Raw genomic sequence first — 27,917 nt, forward strand, 5'->3', positions numbered from 1 at the left:
GATATATACAATCATGCATAATTTTGGAGTCACACATTACAATCACGAGTTATGTCAACAGATTAGAACACGAAAAATTTAGGAAAGCTAGTACCTTTTCTGATGCCCGCATATGTACTTGTCAGCCCGTTTCTCTTCTTCCGGTGTCGGTAGAGCCAGATGCTAAAGACCATGAGGATGATCCAACAGGCAGCTCCGATTCCCGCGATGAACGCTGGCTGTTTCACGACGTCTGAGATCTGCTGAGCAAGACTGACCTGGTCCTCTGGTGACACGGGGTTTCCATGAGAATCTGAAAAGCCACTTTCACATTAATTTGGGTTTAAACCTCAGTGAGATAATGAACTCATACTTACGTAATATAAAATGGCCATTGTTATTCTGTTAATTTTTGAACAGTGGGGTCTATTTTTCTACCCAGAACACCCAGCATTTTTAGTTAACATAGTTCATGAGCTTTTCAGCAAAATTATACTCACTTAATTCAAAACAAATACGATGTGATAATTTCATGAAGTAGATTTTAAAACAAAGGCAATGACACATGATTTCTCTTTTTTTACTCCAGAAAGCTCTGCAGCTCATTGCTTAGGTTGTTTCACAGGACAGTACTAACTGCGATAAATACAAAAGTACAACTCTAAAAAATGAAATACTTTAATGCATGTGTACAAATAAGGGGTCCCAAATAAATATGTATAGAAAAGTTATACACTTTCTCGGAGTTCTCTAGAAACCCTCAATTATATATTCTAAAAAAAGGTAAGCAATAAAATTTTACTTCCCCTATAAGATAGATATTAAAAAAAAAAGTGTGTGTGTGTGTATCTCTTCCTGCCACACACACACAGAGACTATATTCTAAGATTCTTAACTGCCTTAGAAATACATTATTTGCACCTATGTTCAGAGGGCGTATATAATTCAGGATTGCTAAAAATGATGAAAAATTAAGATAATGTTACCATTGAAAGATCTATGAATAACCTTTCTTTCAAAATAATAACCATGGCCAGCAATAGATATAACATTAAATATGGACAATAATTATCAAGTTTTATGAATCATCAATAAGGCTTATGTGTTCCGTTAGCTATTTTGATTCAAGAATTAAAATTGATGGAATGTATGGCCATGAAAATTTACTTATTTTACACTGATGTTTAAACCTACTCAGGTATTCATTTTTCAAGCCCACCATTTCCTTAGGTTACACAGAGCTGCCTGCAAAGTCTGTAGAAAACTGGAAGCTGTTGCTCTATCATCAAAGTAATATCCTATTTTGCTGGCACCAAGTGATGCCAACATGGAGGAGGGCCAATGGGCAGAATTCCCATAGTGTCTGCAGTTTCAATGTTCTTCCCCCACAACATCTGGTGACACAAGAAGGTGTTTGCCCATTTCATGAGGATTGGGGCTTTCTTACAATTGCTAAATAATTTGACTCTGAAAATATTCTGCTAATACAATCTGCTTTAAAATGGAAACATTTGTGCCAGTCCAAAAATCCTTTCGTTCCCCAGAAAAATAATTGGTATAACTCATCATATATGAATAACATTTCTGAAACAGAAAGCATCCTACAGGTTATTGTTTCTTATTATAATGATACTGCATCCTGATAAGACACTGGCAGGAAAAATAAGCAGTATTCAATGGTTAAGGAAACAGCCTTAGGAAAATAGCGCCCATTTCTATGTAAAATGGCTAAAAGGCTAGTCATGTTGTATGTGTGTGGTTTTTATTTGGTTTTTGTTTGTTTGTTTTTCTTGAACAGAATTTCAGATTTCATCTTATGGAGAGTTAAGGCTGAAAAACCTATTTTCACAGCAGTCACCTGCCTTCAACTGTTTGTTGACTGAAAGTTTTATTTCATGTTCCAGACCCTTTTATCTATGGTTACCCTAAGAGCACTTCATCTTCTGAAAGTTCACCAAGCAGACCTATTCTTTTTATTCCTAATACACCCTTTGTATCTGCAAGGTTTATGGATTTCATGGTTATTTGTGCAAGGTTAAGTTGGGTAGCTTCAGATTTTATGGAGACAGCCAAGAGAGATTCCATGCAAGCGACCAGATGGGCTTAACAGAATAAAGTGTGGTGTGACTAATGAATTAAACGGCCACTCTATATCTCAGCCTTTGTCTCACTGCAGCTGAGGCTATATTAAGATATGGAAAAAACTGGAACACATTTATAATTTCAAGAAAACCATTTGACCCTTAAATCCTGTGATTTAAATCTTAAATAAATAAAATTGACATGGTCCCTTTGCCAATGCCTTTTTGAAAACCCAGGACTAAAAGTCATGTTATAAAAATAGGTAAATGACATCAACAATGTAGATGGTTATCACAACATAACTCGTTTTCAATTTTAACAAGTTAATGCTGATACTTCACAAAACTGGGCAACTATTTGGGTAAAAAAAATATTTAAACTGTTTCCCCTCATATCTCACATAACATTGCAACATTGTATATCACTTGGAATTTTGCAATGAATGAACCAGAAGTAAACCATGAAGTCAGTTTCAGTTAAAAGATGTATATGTAATATAATCACTGTTTTAAAATGTGTCTAAATGTAAAAGGTAATTCAAAACTCAAATTCTGGTCCAAGGCTGTGGCAGAGATAGCAATCTCTCCACCAAAGGTTTGAATGGGACTCTCATAGCACAGAGTTGTTGGGAGGCAGCTCCCTAGCCAGTGACTCCATTTTGTGATGTTGCCATTGATCTATTTGGAATCATATGACAGAGTTCTGGGCAGGAGCCTTGTGCACCATTTCAAGACCTGCACCATTAAGCCCTCCCACACACTATGTGTTTCTATACTTCCTTTCTGCTGGCCCAGGGTCAACTTTTGAAGCCCCATGTTAAAGAGGGGAAGCCCCATCAGCCTGTGACCATCCATATCCATGTGGAACACAGTCCGTCCCCATAACCACTGGACTTCAGATGGACTTCATTGTGTTATACAAGCAAAATTCTGCAAGTGTTTCTGTAACAGCTGGGATCAATCTCGCTTAACAATGAAACATCACTAACAGTTTCAAATGAAATGTAAAGTTCCTTATATACCGCAACAAAATATATTCAAAGCCAAATGTTTCTTAATTTTGTTTTCAAATAATTTCTAGGATGTCATCAACATTATCAACATGCAAGAATACCATGTACTTATTTGTGAAGTACAAAGATTCAGATATCTGATCCTTCTTTATAATTTATCAGCTAATAAAATATTACTAATGCTTAACTTCTGATCTGAAACAAACAAACAGAAAGATGACTACATATTTCTTGGCATCTTTCATAATTCAAATGTCACCTCTTAATATCTAACCTTTTCCTTTCCCCTTTCCATTTACAATAGTACTTTGTTACTGTTTTTGTTGTTTGGTTCAGATTTTAGGTAAACACTTACTGATATGTATTTCATGTTCACACCTCATTACCTGCACTGAATTTTGCTACTGAAGGATTCTCTGTCCATTTTTTTTCTATCCGTCTAACTTTTGAAGCACACATTACATTTAACTTTATAAGTAATTACCATATAATCATATTCCAATGTACTTTGACATCTCAATCTATCTTTTGTTATAAATAGCAATTTCAATTTTAAATAAACATAAAAAAGTGAATATAAACTGCATATTGTTATAAATATCCACTGTCTAGTACCAGTTTTGCATGGAAGTTTGTTGTTAACCCAAACAACCGTGATTTCCATGAAGAAGCAGACTATGTTTTTCTTATTCACTGAGGTATCTTTGGCGCTCAATAAATAGTATTTGTTGGCTAAACAAACCAACAAAAATTATGGGATAGGATCAGGATGACACTGAATATTGACAAACTTTTTCTTGAAATGTCATTTAAAGTGTGTGCTTGGATAAGTTTAAGTTTAATTATCATAAAGCTAACACCACCATCATGCCATATTTTGTTCAACTTGCAATTGTGGCTCTGCTACACACCCACACACAGCACACACACACCCACATACCCACCCCCACACCACACTCAGGTTAAAGGAACAGTGATATACTCTCAAACTGGGTCTCACCAGCACTTACCTAACTGGATAAACTGCGGCTCGCTCTTCACCCCGGGCCCGGCCCCAGTGCTAGCTGCCACCTCTACACTGTATCGGATCCCAGGGACCAGAGAAGGAATGACCACAGAAAAGGTGGAGCCATCTACTGTCTTGTTTATATGGTAACGAGTTTCATTGCCCAGACACCAGACCTGTAAGAAGAACACAACAGATGTTCTAAAGCTGGTCAATTATTTAAGTTAATGCAAAGATCCACAGAGTGGTGTGCTTTTAGACCTAGACAGAGCTCAGATCTGTCATGAACCTAAAATAGGAAGTTTCAAAAGTCAATTTTCCCTAGGATCTAGTTCTGAAAGGACTATTCCAGTCGAACCTAGTGTTAGTAGGACCCTGAAGATCACTTTCAACTTTCTCACATACTTTTAAAGGATGATAGCAGCTGAGTCAACCAATTTTTGCTTGAAGACACTAGTTCCTATCAGCCCATATCATCAGGAATTATTTATTTTTAAAACACCATGAAAGTATTTGCCAGAAAAAAAAGGCACTTGCAAAAAGCTATGTATATCCAGATAAAGAACAATAATTTATCTATCATCATTCAGCATTTGCAGTCCTACAGTGGGCTAGGCATGATACCACATGACCAGATATCACAAAACACAGATAAGGAGAAAACTCCAAATCTGGTCCTTTACTTGAGCAGTTCTCTGGGACAAAATTACCTGGTGCTGTCAGTTACATCAACTTTCTATCAAAATCAAGAAGCATTTGATTTAAAAAGGGACAGAGTTGGGTGGACTGGCCAGGTGGCACAGCTGGTTAAAAGTGCGAGCTTTGAGCAACAGTGTCAACGGTTCGATTCCCACATGGGCCAGTGAGCTGCACCCAAGCTGAGCTGTCACTGAAAGGCCGGTGGCTCAGCTGGTGAGCGTGTCCTCTTAACAACAAGGTTTAAGTTCGACTCTCTCATGGGATGGTAGACGGCTGTGCCTCCCCCACCCCCTTGCCCCCCGCAGCTAGATTGAAAGTGGCAACTGGACTTGGAGCTGAGGTTGCGCCCTCCACAACTAAGATTGAAGGACAACAACTTGACTTGGAGCTAATGGGTCCTGGAAAAACACAATGTTCTCCTTTGCCAATTCCCCAACACTGTTCCCTTCCTCAATTCCCCAATAAAATCTTAAAAAAAAAAAAAAGGACAGAGTTTCTGAATAATCGAAAGCACCTTTACATAAGTATGGCTATTAAAAATAAAACTAAACGTAAGAGATAAGGATCATAAAAGATAAAAATCATAGGGTTTTACTCAGCCTTTGGTATGTGGCACTATTAGCAGTGAGAGAAAGCTAGCACTCTGATCTTGTACTTAAATGAGCATATTATTTAGACTTTGATAACATATGAGATCACAAAGAAGGACAACACATATGACATAAAAGAATAATGTTCTTGTAAGAAAATTATTGCATATCTCATTAACTTGAATAGTATTTGTGATAATAATTCCTTTATAGGAAATAAAGATTTCTGAACTACACTATAATCCTTAATTTAAATTTCACTAAAGGATTATTTAATCACAGAGTGACCTTTTGCATTGTTTAAGAACTTGGATTTGGTACATGACAGTACTTGGGCTCAGTTTCCATAGGAAAATGATCCTTGGAGTAGTAACTCATGCTCTGTATTCCTTATGATGTCCTCGGGCAAGATAGGGAATTAGCTTCAAGTAGCCTATTGTCTAAATTGTAATAGGGAATGAGATTTAAAATAAACGTAAGAATATCAGTGCCCTCTATCACGTGAGCAATAACCTTTATTTTTTATCTCTGAAAGTTAATATTTTAACCTAGCTTCAATGCATAGCACCAGCAAATGGTCAGACTCTATACCAGGATCTGACCATTTGGAAATAAAGAGTCCTTTGTGATTTTTCCCTCCAATTACATTACGCAGCTGAACCAAAGCCACAAGCTGATTTTGTACCAGTCAATCAGGTTCTGAAAGGCATTTTATTATTTTAAATTGACCATGAAGTTAAGTGAAATCCACCCGTTCACATTTCTTGAAGAGAAAAATGAGTTTTGACTCTTAGGGGAAAATGCCTACATCACACAATTTTGCTTGAGAGCTGAGACATCACTTCATTTAAAATCCTTAAAAATCTCTATAACAGTTTATTTTTCTGGACTGACTCAAACTATCCTGACACTCTTGGTATTGAAATAACCTTGAAACTCATGAGAGAGCAATTACAGGTGCACAGACTCTTACCTTTTAATGACTCAATTATACTAGAAGATCTAATTTGAAATACCACAAAATACCCATAGTGCATTTATGGCAGTATTTTAAATACTTAAACAAAATTTGCCCTTTAAAAAGTGTACACAAATTCTATAAAGAGGTTTTCAGTTATTTTTAAAAAATCATTTAAAAATGAAATAGAATATCTAAAACTAAGCTCAGTATATCTGGTTATTGTGCAAATTATTTATAGTCTTTATTTGAGCCTTAACTGAGAGTGCATATCAGGATCACCTACAAAGACCTAGCAAAGTGCTCGTGTATAGGCAAGGACCCTGTTAGACCTACTGAATCGGAATCTAAGAATGGTGGCCAGGCACCTATATTTCAAAAATGATTCCACAAGTGATTCTGATGTTAGCATGTAATTATGTGTAGAAGGTAAAGGTGTTCACTTTCTTAACTTCAGTTTCACATCAAGAGACACACTATAAAATATTCATATATATGAGATAATCTACTAAGTTATCATAATATAGCTAGTAATTAGAAAAACATTCAGGTATCACGGAAATTTTAAGCAATGTCTAGAGACACATCTTTTGCAATTACAATTTTTATAGTATGTAGTGTTTATATGTATTGAAAAATAACACAAATCTATTTTTCTAGATTTTTCCTGATTGCAATTCATTTATCATAGCTCATTAAGAATACCCCATAATACAGATTCACTGATAGACTAAATGTCATGTCTCTAACTTAATTTTTGTTGTACCTTGGCATGCTTAAAAATAGTTGCATGAAATAAATCTAAGTAAGACTCTCTAAATTCAATGAATAGAGCCAATGATTTCATAGGTAAAAATAATTACTCAAAATCATTAGATTAAGTCACTTAACAATGAATCATATATTTTATAATTCATTTAATCATAAAGAAATTTATAATTGAATTTCCTCTGAGGCTAAAATAAGGTTTATAAAAAAATTGATTTTCATGCACTCTAAAATAACTTTTTTAACTTAGCTCCAAAATTCTAAAATTTCAAGCATGTTTAAAAAAGAAAGTACATCATATTTGATAGAATGTAACTGATAGACATTTCTATTGGGCAATCCAATTCTGCAAAATATATTTAAACTACTTTTTTAGTGATACACACACACACACACACTCACACACACACACACACACACACACACATACACACACACACAAAATATACTGGTATATATGTATTTTTTTCATTAGCATGTACATTTGTTGTTTGTATGAAAGTATATGAACTTATATATTTTGTGAACTTGTCAAATCTCTCAAAAAATTTTTTTTCAAATGACTTTAGAAAGAATTAGTTTCCACAATCACTGAATAAACAGGAATGTATTAAAAGTAATTTTACATGCTGCCATGTCGACCAGCAGATGGCGCCAAATACCTATGCACAATTTAACCAAGTTTTCCTTTCCTTTGTAGGGGAAGAGGGATATCCATCAGTAAATTACTATATTTGTATTACCTTATACTCTTGGACCATTCCATTTTGAGTGTCTTCGGGAGGTGGCTGCCAACTCACAAGAATTGCAGTTCCATTTCCATCATTTTTTGATACAGTTACACTTTGAGGTGGGGCACTGGGCACTATGACATTGTTTCAAAAAGTAGATATATTATGAGTGCATTAGAGAACATTGAAAGCAAACACTTCATATTTAAAGTCAAACAATAACTATATAAAATTTATATCAATATATGCATGTTTTCAAGATGTATCTCATCAGCCTGAATATTCCCAAACTATTTAAGTTTTTCTCAATATCGCTAACCCATTGTTAGTTACAGTGAATTTTCCATAACCAAAGTTATATAGTCCCATGTTCTTCCTAAAATGTTCAAAAGTATGAAGACGAATGCCAATCATCCATGATATTAATTATATCCTATCATATATAGACTCAAAGTAATAAACATTTGAGGAAAAAACTGGCTACTTTTAATGAGCATAGTTATGATATGTGACATTCATGTAAATATTAATTTTCAATTACCAGTTATAGGGTGGTCAATCATATTGGTTTGTCTAGAATACGGGGGGGTTTTAGGGACATGAGTCTTAAGTATAAAATGCTAACAAATCTGGGAAAGTCCTGGGCAAACCAAGATGCTACTCACCTTGTTTATAAATCGTTACTCAATATAATATTCAGTAGACAAATGGAAAATAGTTAATGAAAAGGCAAGCAAATTGAAAACATTTCCATATTTAAATGTGAATTTTAGTTCTGAATAATTAAATATATGCCATTAAGTAATACAATGTTCACATTTGCACATTTCTATAGAGGTCTCTATTAAAGCAAGTATTATAAAATTTTGTTTTATAGTAGTTTTAATTAAACAAATTCTATTAGCAAAATATAATGTTCAATAAAAGAAACTTAATAATGTCACTGATAACATTAAAATTTTTCAGTTAACAAAAGCCTAACAAATGTACTGCAAAGCACAGAAATCACACACTTCATTATACTTGCCTTCTTCTAGGGTTTTGGCAAATTTAATTTCACTGTCTGCTCCTTGAAATTCATTAAAAAAAGGACGAGCCTTAATTTCATAGTTGACTCCCTTTTTGAGATCAGAGATAACCACGCTGTTTTTGGTTGGCGTCCTCACTTCAAAAACTAACCACTCCGATTCACCATGGTTGGCTCCAGATGGCCGATAAAGAATTTTATATCCTTGAATATACTGAGATTGTTGGTCTACCTATTAAAATTACAAATTAAAATGTAATCATATTTTTATTGGTTTATGAGAAAATCATGAAAATTAAATGTGACAAAATGCAAAAAATTGTATTTGGCTTTACCCCATGGTTTTCTAGTTTATATAAAGTAGAACACTAAAAACAGATCATTTTCTTTTGTAATATGTTCAGTTTCTCGGCTTAATATATACTATTAGATATTAATATCTACGCTTCATGCAGAAATGTGAGGCCTCATAGCAGTTCTGTAACAGACATGTAGAGGTGAGACTATCAGGGTCAAGGTGATGAGGCAGTAAAATGTGTTTTACCACTTTCTAATTTTAAAAGACTAGTTAATGCTACTTAGAAATATTTATGTTTAAAAAAATTCATGTAATAATGATCCTATCACAAGTTATATATTCATAGTTCATATTAATATTCTGTGTTTCTTTCCTCTGAGACTGGTCAAGTTCATTATTGCAGCATAATAGAAAATACACTCACAGATAAAACTTTTCTTTGTTTAAAGCCAGTCCACAGGTACCATAACAAAAAAATGCTTCCGTTATAAAGTTATCATTGGTGGAGAGTGAGCAGCAGATATATTTAATTTAATTATCTGTTGCATAGTATATATAATATATAAAATTCACATAATGAGCCCCCAGAAATGCTTATTAAAACTGTGATCAAATATTGCATCCACAACGACTCACTGTCCAGTGCACTTCAATGGAAGAGGAGGAGAGGATGGTAGGGTTGTGGAGGTGCAGGACCACATTTCCCAGTTCTCTCTGCACCTGTTTGTGATCCACCCCCTGACTTGTTGGGGGAACATCTGTAACAATGCAAGAAGACTGTGTCAGAGCTTCCACGTCACTGACTTGAATGAAAACATGATGAAACAATCCTTTTATTCATAGCAACTCTCAGAAAGGAAGAATCACTGTGACTGTGAGGCCAACCTGTACTATAGAATAGGGACAGCTTAACTTTTTTATTATGGGGGGGGAGCGGGAAGGAGGAAGAGGGAAGGGAGGGAGGGAGGTAGGCAGAATGAGAGAGAGAGAGAGAGAGAGACAGAGAGACAGAGAGAGAGGGAGGCAGGCAGCAGCATGGCGACAGCAATAAGAGCAGCAAGAGGCAAAGATAACAGCAACAACAACATTTGAGGGCTCCTCCCACCATGTAACAATTGTTTTCTTGCTGAGGATCAGAAGCCTAATGCAAACCTCTCTGAGTTTTTTATAACCCTCTGTAGATCTTAATTATGCAAAAAAAGAAGAGCCAGAAATTGCAGCAGGGTGGATGGGAAATAAAAAGAATGGAGGCATGATAAGTGAAAAGCAAGCATAAAAAGAAGTAAGACACCTTACAGCTTTTTTTTTTTTTTTAAGATTTTATTGGGGAATCAGGGGAGGGAAACAGACAAGTTGCTGTCCTTTTGCTCTTCAGTCTAGTTGTGGAGGACGACGCTTCACTGGCCCATGTTGGTATTATCATTGCGCTCTTCCAGGCTGAGGCAGTCATTCGCCAGCCATCGGACGGCTGCTCACGCTGGCTGCCAGCCACTCACGGTAGCTTTATGGGAGCTCACTGCAGCAGGGGCTGTGGCCTACACCATCGCCGGTGACTCACAGGAGCCCAGCTTCAGGTCGAGCTCTTGTTCACCATCTTAGCTGTAGAGGACGCAGAGTCACTGGCCCTCATGTGGGATCGAACTGGGGCCCTGCTGCTCAGGGCTGGTGTCCCAAGCCAACTCTTAACCAACGTGCCACTCGGCCGGCCTGACACTTTACATCTCATAAGAAGAACCTGGGTGTCTACTCAAACTCAGTTATGATAAGTTAGTGGTTATGACTGGGGATACTGAACCCACAGTAAAATAGGATGGGATGGGATGGGATGGGATAGGGTAAGGATAGGATAGGATAGGATAGGATAGATCTGATGAGAAAAGAGCATTTAACATCTATTTCATTGATAATGGTTTGGTTTAGTTACGGTATCACAATAAAGCTTAATAAAGAGGTTTTAATCTCAAGTACACCAACATTTTAGAAAGGGGACCAAGAATACGGTAAGAATTAGTGTTCATTTATATTGCACCTTTCTTTTCCAACAAGGAAGGGTTTTGTTAAACTTACTCAAGTCTGTACTCAATAAATATTGCCTTTTTCTAAAGAGGTGTTCTGTTCTAAATATAGATGTTTTGCTTTGTTTCCAATAAAGGCAAAACAGAGTGAAAAAGAAAAATAATTTTTCTTTGCATCTAGAATTCTCATGAATTGGCACATGTAGTCTAGATTATTTACCATTCCACGAACAACAGAAACAAGAATGTTAGTTTTCTGAATGATTAAATACTTTCATTGATCAGACTCTGGAGAGAAAGTGAAAACATGAATGTTAAAAGTGAGGTTGCTATGTATTTTCATGGAGTCCAGGGAAGGCAGGCTAATGGGAAAGACGATAGATAGATTGAGTGCTAGTGAACACATTTAGAAATAATACCCTTGACCGTGGCTTATAAATTGAACTTGTAAATAAACAAAATTATAAAAACAACTGAGATCATTTTGGCTTCTCCTACTTTATCTTTGGCTAATACTGGCTGTCAGGCTACCTATGATCACAGGTAGAGGGCTCTTGATTGTCACATTTCCATCTCAGGCATATTTCCTTCCCTACTGTCTTATTTGCGCCTATAACCTCAGCTCTCTTCTATCTTCAGTATAAGAGTGAAGTCCTTGGAATAAGACAGACTTGAGTTTACACCCCATTCAGCAACTTAATAGCCATCTACCATTGGGAAAATTTCTTCTGAACTTCATGATTTTTGTTTCCTCATCTATCAAATAACAACATTGATGGGGCTGTGAACTGTTTGGTATGGTATGTAAAGTCCTTTTCTTTGAGGGCAGGTATCTGGTCAACCTTTGTGGATCCAGAACACTTAGCAAAGTGCCATATATACCATGTTCCCCTGAAAATAAGACCAAACCAGAAAATAAGCCCTAGCATGACTTTTCAGGATGCTTGTAATATAAGCCCTACCCCAAACATAAGCTCCAGTAAAGATCATCAGCCAGACATGACATGACTGTTCAAATAAATGTAGATTTCTGTACATGAATGAATGAATAAATGTAGATTGTTGGAGCAAAAATTAATTTAAGACCTGGTCTTATTTTCAGGGAAACACGGTATAGACTATGTTTAATAATTTAACTCAATTGGTTGAGTTAAAATGAATTAGTGTATGGAAAACACATAATATGCCAGCTTCTAAACATACTCTCTCACATGTAAGCTTCCATCCTCAGGAAATCTCCTTTTAGGAAGTATCCTCAAACATGTAAACAACCATTTCAAGTGGTAATGACTATGACTTAGATCATGATCCTTAATTCCTCTGGTTTGAGATAAACTTGCCAGTTAACCCCTTTATGGACTTGACTAAACTCCCTGGCCTAGTGTAACTATTTTAACAAGAGCAGTCCAGAACATTCTTTTAGAAAATATCCCATCAGAGAGAAAAACGGGAAATATTATCTAGTAATGTAATATTTATAAGTCTATTAATTGGTCCCTTATTGTTCTTGTTCTCCTGAAAGAAATGTATTATAGTGTAAAAGGTACTTCACAACATTCAGAGTGAAAGTTGGGGGAAATCTCAGGTACCATTCTATCCACCAGCTTTCCCAATATTGGGACTCACGACAGACACACAGTCTCTGAAGGAAGATTATTCAAGGCCCACTTGATTATTTATGGTAACTGGTCTTATTATCTATATCCCTCACATTCTAGACATTTGGTGTCTGTGTATATATTCTTTTAAAATTAGGGCTCAAGAATGCTGTGTGGACCGGATGTGTGGCTGAAGAACAGTAGTAACGGTGGCAAGAGCCACCCCCATCTCAACAGTGAGTGTCACCATCCCTGCCTGCAGCTACTCATCTCACCTTCCTTACATTATCACACTTTGTCTTTGGAAAAAACAGACTTTGGTTATTGTATGACAAAGCTCTAACTCTAACAGTGATAAGGTTTACTGGACCCCTGAACTGGAAACTGTGCTCTCTGATCTTTGCACTCCTGCTTTTGACCCAGCTCCTTTACAGGCAGTTCCACTTGGGGACGAGTTTTTGCAGCCACGTTGCAGAAATGGTTATAGAAATCATGGCTTCTCCCTTATGAAGAAATTTCCAGCAAGTCTTTCCCAAACTCCCCCCACCCCTGGCTCTGCACTGCTTCCATGTTCTGTGCACTCCAATTGGATTTTTTCCAGGTTCTTCCCCACGTTCCGGCTACAGCCAGTATATTAGCCTGACCCTCTCAGATGGGCTTCACAGTATCTCAAAAGCAGTCCGAGAATTAGACAATGAAATCTTCCTCAGTTTTACTCTACTCATTGGTCCTGTTTTGTCGTCTGTAGTTAGAATAAGCATATCTTTTTCACATGGTAGTCTCTTAAAATGTTAAGGACAAAATGCCATGCCTACTCTAACTTTACTATTTTGAGGCTGAAATCCAACCCCTGCTTGGATTTCTTTTCCTACGGTGTGACTTTTACCCTTCCATGCAGTTCTACCAACTATCCTCATTGTTCTCCTCTAAGTCTACCTGAAAACACCGGGCTCCAAAAAGAACACGCGACTCCATTCATGATCTGACCAGTTTGGAGTGAAGGTGAGCGATTACTTGATCCAGACACGAATTCTACAAATGACTGCTAAGACTACATTTATTCTTACACCACTCAGCTGGCTCAGACTGGTGTTCTAATTGACTTCAAACATGAAAGTCGGCCTGTCTCCCACCGCTGACACACAGTCACATATACTCTCTTTAAAAGCCCAGTGACCTCAGCCTATCCTTCTATCCCTAATTCTTAAAACCTAAGATCAAGCAGCAGACTTTTAAATTTGCTCCAATTAATTTCCATCTTGTTAGTGCTGGCCCATCTATTGCAGTCTGTCGAATATATTTAACTCTACTTCTCTCATTCAGCATGCTAGCTTCTCTTTCTCAGTTTTATGATGTCTGTAAATATTATAAACTTCTTTTTAGTCCAGACAGTGAAAGAAATAAGTAAGTCCAATAACAAAGCCTAATGGCATAGAATACAGAAAAAGGAACTGAGTCTTGTAAACTCATAAATTCATTGGTCAATTTAATTCTTGTCTAACACTGTGGAGTGGGTACTTTCAGGCCTATTACATAGCCCCATTATATAGCTCAGGCCTATCTTGCTGAAGTCCATATAGCTAGTACGTGAAGGAGCTGAGATGAAAAATTCTTTGATTCCAAAACTGTATGCCTGTTTCACTAAGTTTCTAGTCTTTCAGTTGACATAGCTATTCATGGGCAAAGGTAAGTTGATTAAAATTTTAAAAGCCACAGTCAGATAAATTATTAACTGTATCCACACGTACAAATGGAGATATATATTACAAACTCATTCATATGAGTATACGCCAGAATAGCATTCAATCAAAACCCTCACTTCGTGTCTATTAGGTGGAGCAAAGGTACCAGGGACAAAAGTTGAAATTCACTTTACAGCTGTCATAGCTTCTGCATTCTTTACAAATGCGTATCTAATATTGAAAACCTCAAACTGCCTTGAGGCAGGCTCCAAGAATATCAAAGCTCCTGGTGAGCTGACTCATAATAACAAACACAGGCATTTGCGTGTGTTGAATTCACACAGCAAGAGACAGACATGGGCATGTTCCATGGCTCGGTTTGCTTTCTCTGTGAATTCTGAAACAAAAGTCCTTCCAAAAGTGTTGTTTATCCACCCACTAGAGAAGACAAAACATGCACACGGCTGGCAGACCCTCTCCCAAACCAGGAAAATGTGTCCTTTAAGCCGTTCAGTAATTTTGTATATAACTTGTTTCTATCATTGTAGCTAACTAACATTTTTCCCCCTTTGGGAATATAAAGCTCAAGGTAGACATTATGATTCCTCTGTATGTTGAGAAAACAATTTTATATTTCTAATCACTACTATCTGAAATGATCCTTCTTTATTCATATAAGAGGAAGCATGTTTTAATTGCAATGGCAGTATGTTCCAAAACAGGTAAAGGTTGATTCAAATTCATGTTTTTAAATATATAAATTTACTTCTAGTCAAGTATGAAAACAGGATGAGCAAGATGGTGAACGGGAGATAATCCATCTGTTGAAAACAAAAAATAATTTCTATTCACAACGAAAATAAAAAGCAGTGCATCCAGTATGTGGTCTAAGTGAACGAAATGTCCAATGTTAAATGCTTTAGAAGCAGTGTTAACATGTTCATTTTTCCTTTTTTTTTTCTGTTTTTTTAAACCACCTTTGACCAAAATATACACACTACCCATTTAAAAGTTTAATATACCATGGCTCACATAATCATCAATGAAAGACAGGCCAAACGCTAGACAGACCTAAAATACTTTTTCATGCTACTTAGGAGGAGATTCACCAAACAGAAGGATAAAGAGCTACTCAAGCTCATCTTCCCACTCTCTCTTACATTTGCATGATTTCCAGAAAGTATTACTTGATTAAGGTTGTAATTTCCATAACTCATCTAGAAGGTTATATGGACTAATCTCAACATAAATAAAATTTACTCAATTGCAAGTATAATTATTATGATTAAGATTTTACACCCACATATAACCATATTTAAAATCACAAAACTGAATATAATACACAAATATTCACATAATATTTTTGTCACATTGGATCTGCGATTTTATAAAATAAGAAACATTTCTCTGTCATTAACCTTCCCTTGGAGTGCTTAAGTAAAGTTTGCAGATACTGTGTTTGTGTATTCAAAATTAATTGAGCAATGTAGATAACAGATCTATGTTAAATATACAATCCTAGCACGTAGCACAAATGATTTACTTGTGAAACTTTAACAACTAAGGATAAGCAGATGCCACAAGATGAGTAAATCAATATTTACCTTGTGTTTTCACTGGATCTGATATCTGGCTTGGATCACTAATTCCATATGCATTAGCTGCCCTCACAAGGAAAAGGTAAATTGCATTGGGTTTGAGTCCCTTAATGGCAAATGTTTCTGTTTTCACATTCTCGGCTACAGTCTGCCAGCTGCTCCCAGATGCATGGCTAAGGAGAGGTATACATGTTAGAACATGCGTGTTTAATGGCAGCTCACAAAAAAGAACAAGGGCTAGGAAACATCATATTGACTCTACCTGAAGGCTTCTATAATATAAGACGTTGGGGTTGCACCTGAATTCAAGTTTGGTTGCCATGACAAGGTCACCGTATTTCGGCTAACATCTGTAACTTCAGGTTTTGATGGGGCACTAGGGATTAAATTTGGGTCGGTGGGTCTTGGAGGTTGAACTGGAACTCCATATTCTGACAAAGAGGAAAAAGATAGAAAATGTTTGCACACATACAGATAAGCACATAAATAACTGTAGACAACCACACACCTACTCAGGCATCAGGACATTTACTTTATCGATTTACCAGTAAGGAAACAGCTGGACTTGAAGCTTTATTTTAAGGTTAAAATACTGTCTTATTTACCTTGGACTTCAATGTAAGCACTCCATGTTGCTTCACCACTGGGGGTTGATGCAGTGCAGGTGTACCGACCAGTGTCACCCAGCTGAGAAGACAGATGGAAAACAGATATTTGGAACACGCAAGAGCTCACTGGGCTGGAAAAGCCATTATAGCTTTGTATATGGCCCATGAATATGGATAACTGCATTAAAATTCACTAACCAGGCGCTACCTCTTAATTGAATATATTTTTATTGAATGTGAAGGAAAATATTTCATGAAGATGTAAAATAGATTTTATATGGTTATTCTGATTATGTAATAAAATACATTTAATTACAATAACATTATTTTCAGTGCCAGGGTCAATAAATAATTCAAAGGGTTAGTCTTTATTGCTAAATTATCTCTTTATATTTAATAAGTCACATAATAAGGTTGATAAAATTTAACCAATGACTACTCTTGCTATTTCATATTTTATCAGATTTACAACTATATGGATATCTGAGATAAACTGATATGTATGAGAAAAGGATAGACACAAAAGATTTTTTCTTATTCAATCTTTTCCCCCACTTTCTTAAAACCTTAACTTAAGATAGTTAAATAAGTATAAAGCCAAACCCTGGCTGAAATGACCGCTCGCTCTCCCTGCTAAAGGCTGAATGTCAGATTACAAATACAGGTCACATGTTCAACTTTAAAATCATCAGCAGTATAATGAACCCACGTACCTCTGCTTACGGTAATAACTCTACCTTCAAGTAATGTTTGGTAAAGCAAGAATCTTGGCATCTTGCTCTGGCAATTACGATAACAAAGTCACAATAGTTGTCACAAAGAAGTACAATATATTAACTTTTTGTGGCACATAAAATGAACCGTTATGCTGATCTAAAACACCAAGATGCCACCCATAATAGGCAATAAAGCAATTGAAATTTATGTTTATCGCTGACAAGGCTATTCTTTCATATGCCTCATGAGCTTGTCTGATCTTGAGCTAAAAAGAAAAAGAAAAATTAAAACAAAACAACATAGTCCTGAAAGAACAAGTATGGGATGTGATGCCCTCGGAAGATAAATCCCTAAATTGTTCCCACAAACCTGTGGGATTTCATCATTTAACATTCTGATTTGAAATGTGCACTCAGTGTGTACATTGCTTTATGATTTTTTGTTTGCATATGTAGTATTCTGTAATTGCAAAATGCTGAACCAAATATTCACAATAAAACTGTTCAAGTACATTGCATGTAAAATGGTACTGGGAAATGTCTTTGAAAAAATGCTCTGTGGACTAAATGACTACATCATACCACAACTTAGGAGAGATTTTTTTTCTCCCACAAATCCCCATCCACTTTCCTCAGTAGGACTCAAAAAACTGTTTTTTTCCTCCATATAAAACCTTAAATTACTTGCCATGGGCTAAATTATGAGTCAAATCATCTTAAATACACACAGTGGAATGTCTGAAAGAATAAAGGTTCAAATTAAAAATACATTAATACTGTTATTTGGCATTTCATTAATTCTAAAATTAGACATTTCAACACTAGTTGCTGGAGGCACAAACAAAGTGAAACAAAACGGGAAGCCCAGGGTGTCATTTCAAGTTACCTTCACGTATCGGATCTGCAGCACTCCAGTCTCCAGCTGTTTAATTCGAGAATCTTGGGTGGAAACAAGGACTCCGTCCTTTCTCCATAGAATTGTGGGCACTGGACTGCCTGTGGCCACACAGCTGAGCACCAAAGTACCATCCACTGCTACAGTCTGATTCACAGGACCTTGTCGAATGACCGGGGGAGGCCGGTCTGCAATCACTGCCAGAGGAAACAAGAGGAAATAGATTTCTGCAACTGGAAACAATTTTCTCATCATCTAAGCAACAGCAGTTGCTCTCGGCTTTGAAACAAACTAATTAAACAAGTAATTAAAGTAGGAGACATACATTATTCAGAATGCATTTATATGATGTACTGATTCAGAATCATGAAATGAGATAAAATATACTCCATTCAAATGACCAACCACTGACGGAGCTTGCTGCACTGTTAAGACCTACTGAATTTAAGTGTTCACGGACTAAATAAAAATTGTGGAGAGGGAAGTAGATGTATATTGATGGGAAGTGAATGCTGTATTTTCGAAACTTTAAAACATGTATGAAATAAAACACAACAACAACAAAAAACATTTACCCCAATGAAACTTATGAGATGAAATTTCTTAAATGCACCAAAGCCAACTTGATATTTGACAACTGTTTGGTGTCACATAGAAACAAATACCAGCATGTTTGACAATTATGGACTAAAAATGGTGCTTTGGATTTTCGTAATTTACAAATCGATATGATTAAGCTCTTTTTATTTTGGAAGTCTTTCTATTTAAATAATACATGGGTAAAAATTTCCCAATTCAGAGAAAGTGGAAAACTGCCAAATACATTGTTGGTAAGCTAATCTAAAAATATAACTCCCACCCTTCCCCAACCCTCTACTGGCTGCTGTTTTAAAGTTTGCCCTTCCCCAAATTTGAATTTTTATTACAGACCTAAAGCTCTTTCGATTTTATACTGATTAAATCAGTACTGCAGTATTTGACTAACCAAAAAAAATAAATAAATAAAAATATAACTCAAGCTAATGTCCTAACCTAGGAAATATCATAGTTCCATACTGAAATAATAGGAATGGGGAAACACTTGCTAATTCTATCTTAATAGTTTTACTGTACAAAGGAGGGCATTTTTATAATATATAAATGAAATTATTCTTATTAGTATATGAAAAATCTAAAACCTAAAAACATTATCTGAGATAATAAATACATTATTTCATGGAAAGACCTAAAACAACTGTAGGGAACTACTGTACAATAAATACTGCATTAGAGAGATGTTCTTTTCCACTGACCGAGGCAATTTATGTGAAACTCCATAGATGTTTCTCTAAATGAATAAAACATTAAGTTTAGGATTTTTTCCATTATTAAGCTTTAAAATTCTGAATATGAGTTAAAAATTGTAAAAGTCACAAATATACAAAAGGCAATTCTAAGAGGCTGCCTGATGAAAGGAAACTGGTTGCCAGAGTAACTAAATTTTGGACGCAACAATTTGCAAAGTTGGATATCTCATGTTCATAGTTTTATGCACCAAAGACTTTTCACAAGCTGGAGCCACACTTCAATTTGTTCCTCATTTATCATGCAGTAATTGCTAGATTTGTGCATTCAGTCTAAGAAAAACAAGAAAGCAACAGAGTGAAATCAACAACTGTGAATTTTTACTCCACCCTTGCAATTCTCTCTTCCCTCCTTGGTTACTAGTGTGAACTTTGTTAATACCAAAAGGGACGGGGTGCATTAGAAGGGCGAAGTTTGAAACATCGCAGGAGTGTTTCAGATATCCCATGGATGAAAAATGTAAGTCAATAATTTCTTTGCTTGTAATTATTTGATATTTTCTACATTATCCATTGAAATTGACTAAAACAAAATCAGAGGCCCTTCCAGATAAGTATGAAAAAGAATGAAAGTGTTTTATCGGATTTTGGGTTTTTGTAGGACTCTGCCACCTATGTTACCTGGATTATAGAAATAAATTAATATTTATTTCCAGACAATTACTTTAATTATTTTAAGTTAGTAACATAGAGCTTCTTTGTAATTGATTAGAGTTAAGTCCAATAAAAATTTCAAAATAATACAGTATCTGTGGATTTATTTCATTTTCTATACCTTTTTAGTTCTTTGATATTTGTATCATGTTTAGAATCATCCACACTTCCCCATTCACCCCAAACCATTTCTAAGATATTTTTATTAAAATATAGCTAACATGCATTATTATATTGGTTTCTGATGTACACCATAATTGTTCAAATTTATATACCTAAAGAGGTGATCACCATAATTCCAGCAACCATCTGACACTGTACCACATTATAACAATATTACTGACTATATTCCCTATGCTGTACATTATATCCCCATGACTGACTTGTTCTGTACCTGGAAATTTGGACCTCTTATTCCCCTTCATCTTTTCCCTCTTCTTAATTTTTCAATTACAGTTGATATTTAATATTTTATATTAATTTTATGTGTACAGCATAGTGGTTAGACACATATAATTTAAGAAGTGATCCCCCGACTAGTCTAGTAACCAACTAGCACTACGCAGTTATTACAATATTATTTACTATATTCCTTATGCTATACCCTACATCCCCATGACTACTTTGTAACTACTAACTTGTATTTCTTAATCTCTTCCCCTTCTTTCATCCACACTCTCAACCCCCCACCTATCTGGCAACCATCAAAATGTTTTCTGTATCTATGAGTTTGTTTCTGTTTTATTTGTTTATTTTGTTCTTTAGATTCCATATATAAGTGAAATCATGTTGCATCTGTCTTTGTCTGTCTGACATATTCCACTCAGCACAATACCCTCCAGGTCCATCCATGCTGCCACAGATGGCAAGAACCCATTCCCTTTCATAGTGGAGCAAAATTCCATTGTATATATGTACCACCTCCTCTCTATCCATTCTTCCATCAATGGACACCTAGGTTCCCTCCACATAATGGCCATTGTAAAAAAATGCTGCAATGAACATATGGATGAGCATGGCTCCTCAAAGTAGCTTTTTGCGTTTCTCTGGAAAATACCCAGAAGTGGGGTCACTGGGTCCTTCTTTGTCTCTTATTACGGCCTTTGTTTTAAAGTCTATTTTGTCTAAGGGCCGGCCGAGTGGCGCAAAGGTTAAGAACTGGCTTGGGATGCCAGAGGGCCCCGGTTCGGATCCCACATGTGAGGGCCAGTGACACTGCCCTCATTAAAAAAATAAATAAATAAATAATAAAGTCTATCTTGTCTGGTGTAAGTATTGCTACCCCAGCTTTTTTTTCCCCCCATCTTCATGAAATATCTTTTTCCATCCCTGTACTTTGTATCTGTGGGTGTCTTTCAATCTGAAATGGGTCTTTTGTAGTTAGCATATGTAAGGGTTTTTGGTTTTGTTTTTTTCCATTCAGCCCTATGTCTTTTTATTGGAAAACTTAATTCATTTACATTGAAAGTCATCGTTGATAGATACGTAGCTATTGTCATTTTATTATTCATAATTTTGATTTTTTTTTCCCCTTCTTCTTAAGTCCCTCTAACATTCCTTGTAATACTGGTTTGGTGGTGATAAACTTCTTTAGCTTTTTTTTGCCTGGGAAGCTCTTTATTGGTCCTGAGATTCTAAATGATAGCTTTTCTGGGTAGAGTAATCTTGGTTGTAGGTCCTTGCTTTTCATAACTGAACATTTCCTGCCAATCCGTTCTGACCTGCAAAGTTTCTGTTGAGAAATTATCTGACAGTCTTATGGGAGCTCCTTTATAAGTTTCTGGCTGCTTTTCTCTTGTTGCTTTTAGAATTCTTTGCCATTAACCTTTGCCATTTTAATTATACTGTACCTTACTGTGGGCCTCTTTGGATTCATCTTGTTTAGGACTCTGCGCTTCCTGGACTTATATGTCTATTTCCTTCTCCAGGTTAGGGAAGTTTTCAGTCATTATTTCTTCATATAGGTTCTCAATCCCTTGTTTTCTCTCTTCTCCTTCTGGTACCCCTATGATGCGAATGTTGTTACATCTGATGTTGTCCAAGGTCTCATAAACTATTCTCATTATTTTTGGATTCTTTTTTCTTTTTGTTGTTCTGATCGGGTGTTTTCTGCTACCTTGTCTTCTAACTTGCTGATTCGATCCTCTGCTTCATCAAGTCTGCTGGTGATTCCTTCTAGTGCATTCTTCATTTCAGTTATTGCATTCTTCACTTCTGACTGGTTTGTTTTTATGGTTTCTATATCGTTTTTATGCTTGCTATCTCATTGTTGAAGTTTCTCTAAGTTCTGTGAGCATCCTTATAACCATTATTTTGAACTTTACATCTGGTAGGTTGCTTCCCTCCATTTCATTTAGTTCTTTTTCTGGAGCTTTCTCCTGTTAATTTGGAATGTATTTCTTTGTTTCCTCATTTTGGCTGCCTCTCTGTGTTTGTTTCTGTGTATTAGATGGATCTGCTATGTCTCCCAGTCTTGGCCATTGTAGTGGGTGTCCTGTGGGGCCCTGGCACAGTCTCCCTGGTCACCTGCTCCAGGAATGCCCCTTGTGTGGGTTGGATGTTTCCGCCTGTTATAGTTGAGCCTTGATTGGTGTTGGCATGTCAGTGAGTGGGATTGACATTCATTCTGATTGCCTGTGCGGTTTGGCCATGTCCACAGCTTACAGGATGCTGTGTATAGGGCTTACCTCACTGAATGGGATTTGTTCCAGTGACCTCTGGTGCCTGTTGAGACTGCCCTTTGTATGTGCCATGTGGGGGCTAATTGAGCAGTACTCTGCTGTAGTTCTGCAGCCAACCTCCCAGTATGGTGTTTCTGGGGTTTCTTGGGAGAGGCTCCGGTGCAGGCCCAGGTCATCCACTGCCTGTGATAGGCCCCTGCTTCACCCACTGCCTGTGACTGGCCAGGGCCTACCTAATCGGAGCTACAAAGTTATCCACAGTTGTTCGCTGCCTGTGCTAACCCCAGAAGCACATGGGAGAGGCCATGCTGCAAACCGAGCACATCTGCCATCAGTACTGGGCCTGGGATAGCTCTACAAAAAGCCAGGACACCCCGAGGCCTGCTGCCACCTGTTGATTCCCTTCAAGTTCAGCCACTGATAGAGCCTCATGTGGTATGCAAGTTGGGTGAGGCAGGGTCTCAGGGTGCCAATAGAGTGGGAAGGGTTGTGATCACCAGGTTAATGTAGACTCTAGTTTGATGCCAGTGCTGAGCCTAGAGCTACTCAGCAAAAGTCTCAGAGCACACTAAGTCCAACTGTCACCTGCCTGGGCCTATGGACTCCAATAGGTTTCCAAGAAAGTATGCAAAGCAGGTGGGGCTGGCTGCTCCCTGAGAAAGTGCCTCCAGCATTGGGGGAGTTGGGTAGGGTGGGGTCCCAGTGAAACTCAGCAGACCAATTCATATTCAGATTTGGGCATGAGTGTGGTGAGGAGGGCTTAACTTAGGAAACATGGCACCTATCTGCCAGCTGCATGGAAGGAGGACCCCACACAGGAAAAATGGAGACTGTTCTCCAGGCCTCACCTAGAAGTCACCCACCTCAGTCTGCCTCCTGTATGCCTCTGGCACCCTCTGTGTTACCGTCCCCACTGCCAGAAGTCAGGATAAGGGCCTGCAAGTTAGTAAGGCTGTGCGCAGGCCGTTTAAGAGGACATCAGGGTTTCCCACAGCCTTCTGTCCCACCTGGATGGTCTGAAGCCCCACTGTTTTTCACAGCCAGATGTTGTGGGGTCTACTGTTTCCAGCACTAGTACTCTGGGTTGGGGAAGCCAGTGTGGGCTGGGGTCTCTTACTCCTCCAGGGGGAACCTCCGTGGCAGAGATATCACTCCTGATTCTCAACTGCCACACAGAGGTTTGGGGTCAGTCTGTTTCATGTCTCCTCCCATCCTACCAGTCTCGACATAGCTTCTTCTTTATATCCTTAATTATAAAACTTCTTTTCAGGTAGACTTCAGATGGTTCTCCAGGTTGACTGTTCTATCATTTAGTTGTAATTTTAATGTGTTCATGGAAGGAGGCAAGCACAGTGTTTATCTACTCCACCATCTTGACTCCCTCTCAGTTCCCCAAAAGTTTAATGATCCTGTTTCTCTGTTATTTATTTCCTCCTGGTTTATACTGGGTAGTTTACAAAAATAAAATAAGAAAAGAGGAGTAGTGTTAATTATCAGGTACACCATCTGTCATATGTCTCTGGGCAAGATCCTTAAATTCTCTAAGCTCAGTTTTTTTATCTGTAAAATATAATAATAATACTTTAGGAAAATAATACTTGTTCTAACCAGTTTGTGGGATTGTTATGAAGATTTAAATAGAAAAATAGATATGAAAGTGCCTTGCTGATTGCAAAAAGCTAGACATATATAGGAATTGTGAAATTTTCCTGTAAAAAGCCATATACAAATCAGAGCTAAATGAGTTAACCAAAGCAATTTCATGTTTTTCGATAGAAAAAAGAGGAAACATTTTGGCGTTGTAAGAAATTAGAATAAAATACTGATGAAATGTTTAAATTTACACAAAGTAAAGAGTGTAGTACACATCTAACTCAAACTTAACTTTCGATTTATGAGACAAACCACAAATTAAGATTCTGATATTTTACACAGAGATAATTAGAATGAATTATCTGGCAATACAGTAGAGAATTATAGGAAACAGAGATACATTTTTTTCAAGTGAGTAAGTGCATCGATGGAGAAAGATGGAGCTCTCAACAATGAAAATGTTCCATATCTGTGCTATTTCAACAGTGCATGTGGCTGCAGAGCACGAGTGTGGCTAGTGTGACTGAGGGACTGAGTGTGCAATTTTATTTAATTTTAATCAATTTAAATAGCCTCATGTGGCAAGTGACTACCAGGTTGGAAAGTGCAAATTTTTTATTTTAAATCAGTTCTGCTACTTGCTATCTGTATAATGTGGATATACTTTTCACCATTCTTGGCCTCCATTTCCTCTTTTGTAAAATGAGATGTCACATTTGAAAGTGTTGATACGTGAAAAGTTCTTAGCGTATTGCCCCGGCACAAAGGAAGCACTGACTAACTGTAACTTCATTATCAGTATAGTGGTAATAGGGATGGTGGTAGTGCTGACATAAGCAGTCTGACAGGTGGTATAACCTTGTTACAGCAGAATTTATAAAACTTTACCTATCTTTCCCCCATAGTTAATGGAAGTTTAAAAACCCTAAAAGATGATATCAGAAGTAGTATTTTGTCACCTCAAAAATAATGATCATGAAGACTATGTTAATACATACAAATATTTTTTATAAAATAATTTTATGTGAAAAGGAATACAAAGTGACATATACCCTGACAGTGTTAAGTATAAAAAATTTACATTTATACATTAATAAACATTAGTTATATAGTATATTACAAGTGCTATAGTTTGCAAATGTATTTCACTAATCCCTGAGGTAGGCTGCAAAATATTATCCCATTTTAGGAATCAGGGACCTGAAAGTTCAAGTGCTTTGTTCAAATCAAACAGTTGGTAATTGGAAAATTACCTCGTTCTTGAATAAAAGTTAACACTGTTTCCACTGTGTATCAATACGTTTTGAGATATGAATTCAAGTGATTTTAAATTATATACATCCTTTAATAACCATTATGTTTTCTTTCATGCTAGTAATAAAGAGAAGAAACATTTTCAGTTAAACAGGTGATATGAATTTCTATGTTCCTGAGCCAAATACTATTTGGGGTAGGCCACAGATACAGAGAAGTAACATTTCAAAGACAGCTGCTACTCCACCATATCCTGCGCCTCATGCTTTATTATGCATTTGGCTTTGTTCTGTTTGCAAACAGTAAAGAAAGAAGGTCAAAAAGCTAAAGTCAAATAGTATCCAGAAAGCACTCTGTCTACTAGCTATCCTCTTGACTTTACTTGGTAAAGTAAAGACATTGCCATCACTCAAGATAATGATAGTTTACTTATGAAGAATGAGGCTATAGTAGTGAGTTGTTTGTACAATATCAATCAATTCCAAAATAAAGAAAATAAAACTAAACTAAAAACACAATACAACCACGGCAAACACAAAACCACCTTAAATCTCTCCAGATAGTGTAAGATGAAGCAGGACATTTAGTGTTATTAGGAGTGAACTGGCCAATAGGGATAAATCTCAAATCATCAAATTTAGGGTTTTTGTTTTGGTTGAGCAAAAGTTGTTATCCTTGATCTATTCTCACTAATCCACCAATTCATGATAATGCCGTGTCAGATGGCACATGGAAAGATTTGCTTTCATTGATTAATCTTGAGACTAATAAGAGATACTTGAAAATATTTTACCATAGTTTTCTTAGGCCTTTTTTCATGTACCCGTGTATATATAAGTTGCTTGTATATACACAAGTTGCTTTATAAAGTTGTAATTATAAATATACGTGCAACTCTACATTCTACTTTTTCTATATATTGATTGTATTGATCATTGCCCAAATTAATTACATGATCTAAACAACCATCACTTATTAGCTGTAATGAATGTAAGAAATTGTAAAAACTTTTTAGGTCATTCTAACTTATTTGAGCCAGTACATATATAATACACATCATAGAGAGGGTAAGTGTTCAGACTTTTGAATGAGACAATTCTAATTTTGAATTCTGCCTTAACCAATAGCTAGGTGTTTATTTCTTTCTTCTTTGTTTTAACACTCATGAAAAATAATCTATTGAGCATCTACTATGTGTCAGGCTTTGGAGGTTACTGGGTATATATTTAACTTGATTTAGACAGACATGAGCCCTGCTCGCATTAAACTTATTATCTAATGAAGATTACAGGAAAATAAACAAAGAAGATAGGGAAGTATAGGATGCAATCTTTATATATACATATACATATACATATACATATACATATATACATATACAGGGGTGGGAGCATAGTTCCCATATTTAAAGAGTTAGGAAATAGGTGCTTCTTAAAGGAACTGAAATTTCAAGTCAGTGGAAACAGCATGTGCAGAGGTCGTAAAACAAAGGAAAAGCATAACAAACGATAAAATTAGGGTATTCAAGCAACATAGTATTCAGAGATGAGCTGGCAGAGGTCAGATCATGAATTGCAAAGCATATTAAGGAATATAAACTTTATTCTGAGAGCAATGGAAAACAAAATTACAAAATTATGTATTAAAAAATTACTTTGTAATTTTACCTTTTAAATTTCAAAAGGGTATCTATAAAATCCTAGGTAAAATTATACTTACTGATAAAATAGTAAATGCTTTTCCCTTGAAGTTAGGATCAAGAAAAAATATGTCCATTATCACCAATTCTAATAATTATATTGGAGATCACAGACAATGCTCAAGTAAAAAAAATAAAGGTTATAAATATTGGAAAGAAAAAGATAAATTGGTTTATTTTGTGGTTGGCACAGTTTGTTCACTGACATTTCAAAATAATCTATCTACGAACTCTTAGAACTATAACAAGTGAATGTAGCAAAGTTGCTGGACACATAGGGTTAATATAAAAAGTCAATTGTGCATCTTATTTTAAACAATACCATAATGAAATATATATACATGCAGTCATATCAAAAATCACAAAATATCACAGGTATAAATCTGCTAAAATATGTGTAAGACCTCTACCCTAAAAACTATAAAACATTG

At 36.3% G+C, this 27,917-nt stretch overlaps 1 protein-coding gene across 10 annotated transcripts in view; it reads right to left on the reverse strand.

Moving 5' to 3' along the window:
* Positions 1-27,917, reverse strand: part of ROBO1 (roundabout guidance receptor 1) — a 1,209,462-nt gene that overhangs the window by 52,396 nt on the left and 1,129,149 nt on the right. For all 10 annotated transcript variants that reach the window (XM_019661598.1, XM_019661595.1, XM_019661596.1 and 7 more), the window contains 9 exons: positions 18,254-18,459; positions 16,649-16,730; positions 16,306-16,474; positions 16,050-16,216; positions 9,787-9,908; positions 8,853-9,084; positions 7,838-7,959; positions 4,084-4,255; positions 95-292 (listed from right to left, as the gene is read on the reverse strand). In XM_019661598.1, coding sequence (XP_019517143.1) covers positions 95-292; positions 4,084-4,255; positions 7,838-7,959; positions 8,853-9,084; positions 9,787-9,908; positions 16,050-16,216; positions 16,306-16,474; positions 16,649-16,730; positions 18,254-18,459 — 1,470 coding nt within the window. The remainder of the gene's footprint in view (positions 1-94; positions 293-4,083; positions 4,256-7,837; positions 7,960-8,852; positions 9,085-9,786; positions 9,909-16,049; positions 16,217-16,305; positions 16,475-16,648; positions 16,731-18,253; positions 18,460-27,917) is intronic.

The sequence above is a fragment of the Hipposideros armiger genome, unplaced genomic scaffold (genome assembly GCF_001890085.2).
Source record: "Hipposideros armiger isolate ML-2016 unplaced genomic scaffold, ASM189008v1 scaffold_355, whole genome shotgun sequence".
Classification (NCBI taxonomy): Eukaryota; Metazoa; Chordata; class Mammalia; order Chiroptera; family Hipposideridae; genus Hipposideros; species Hipposideros armiger.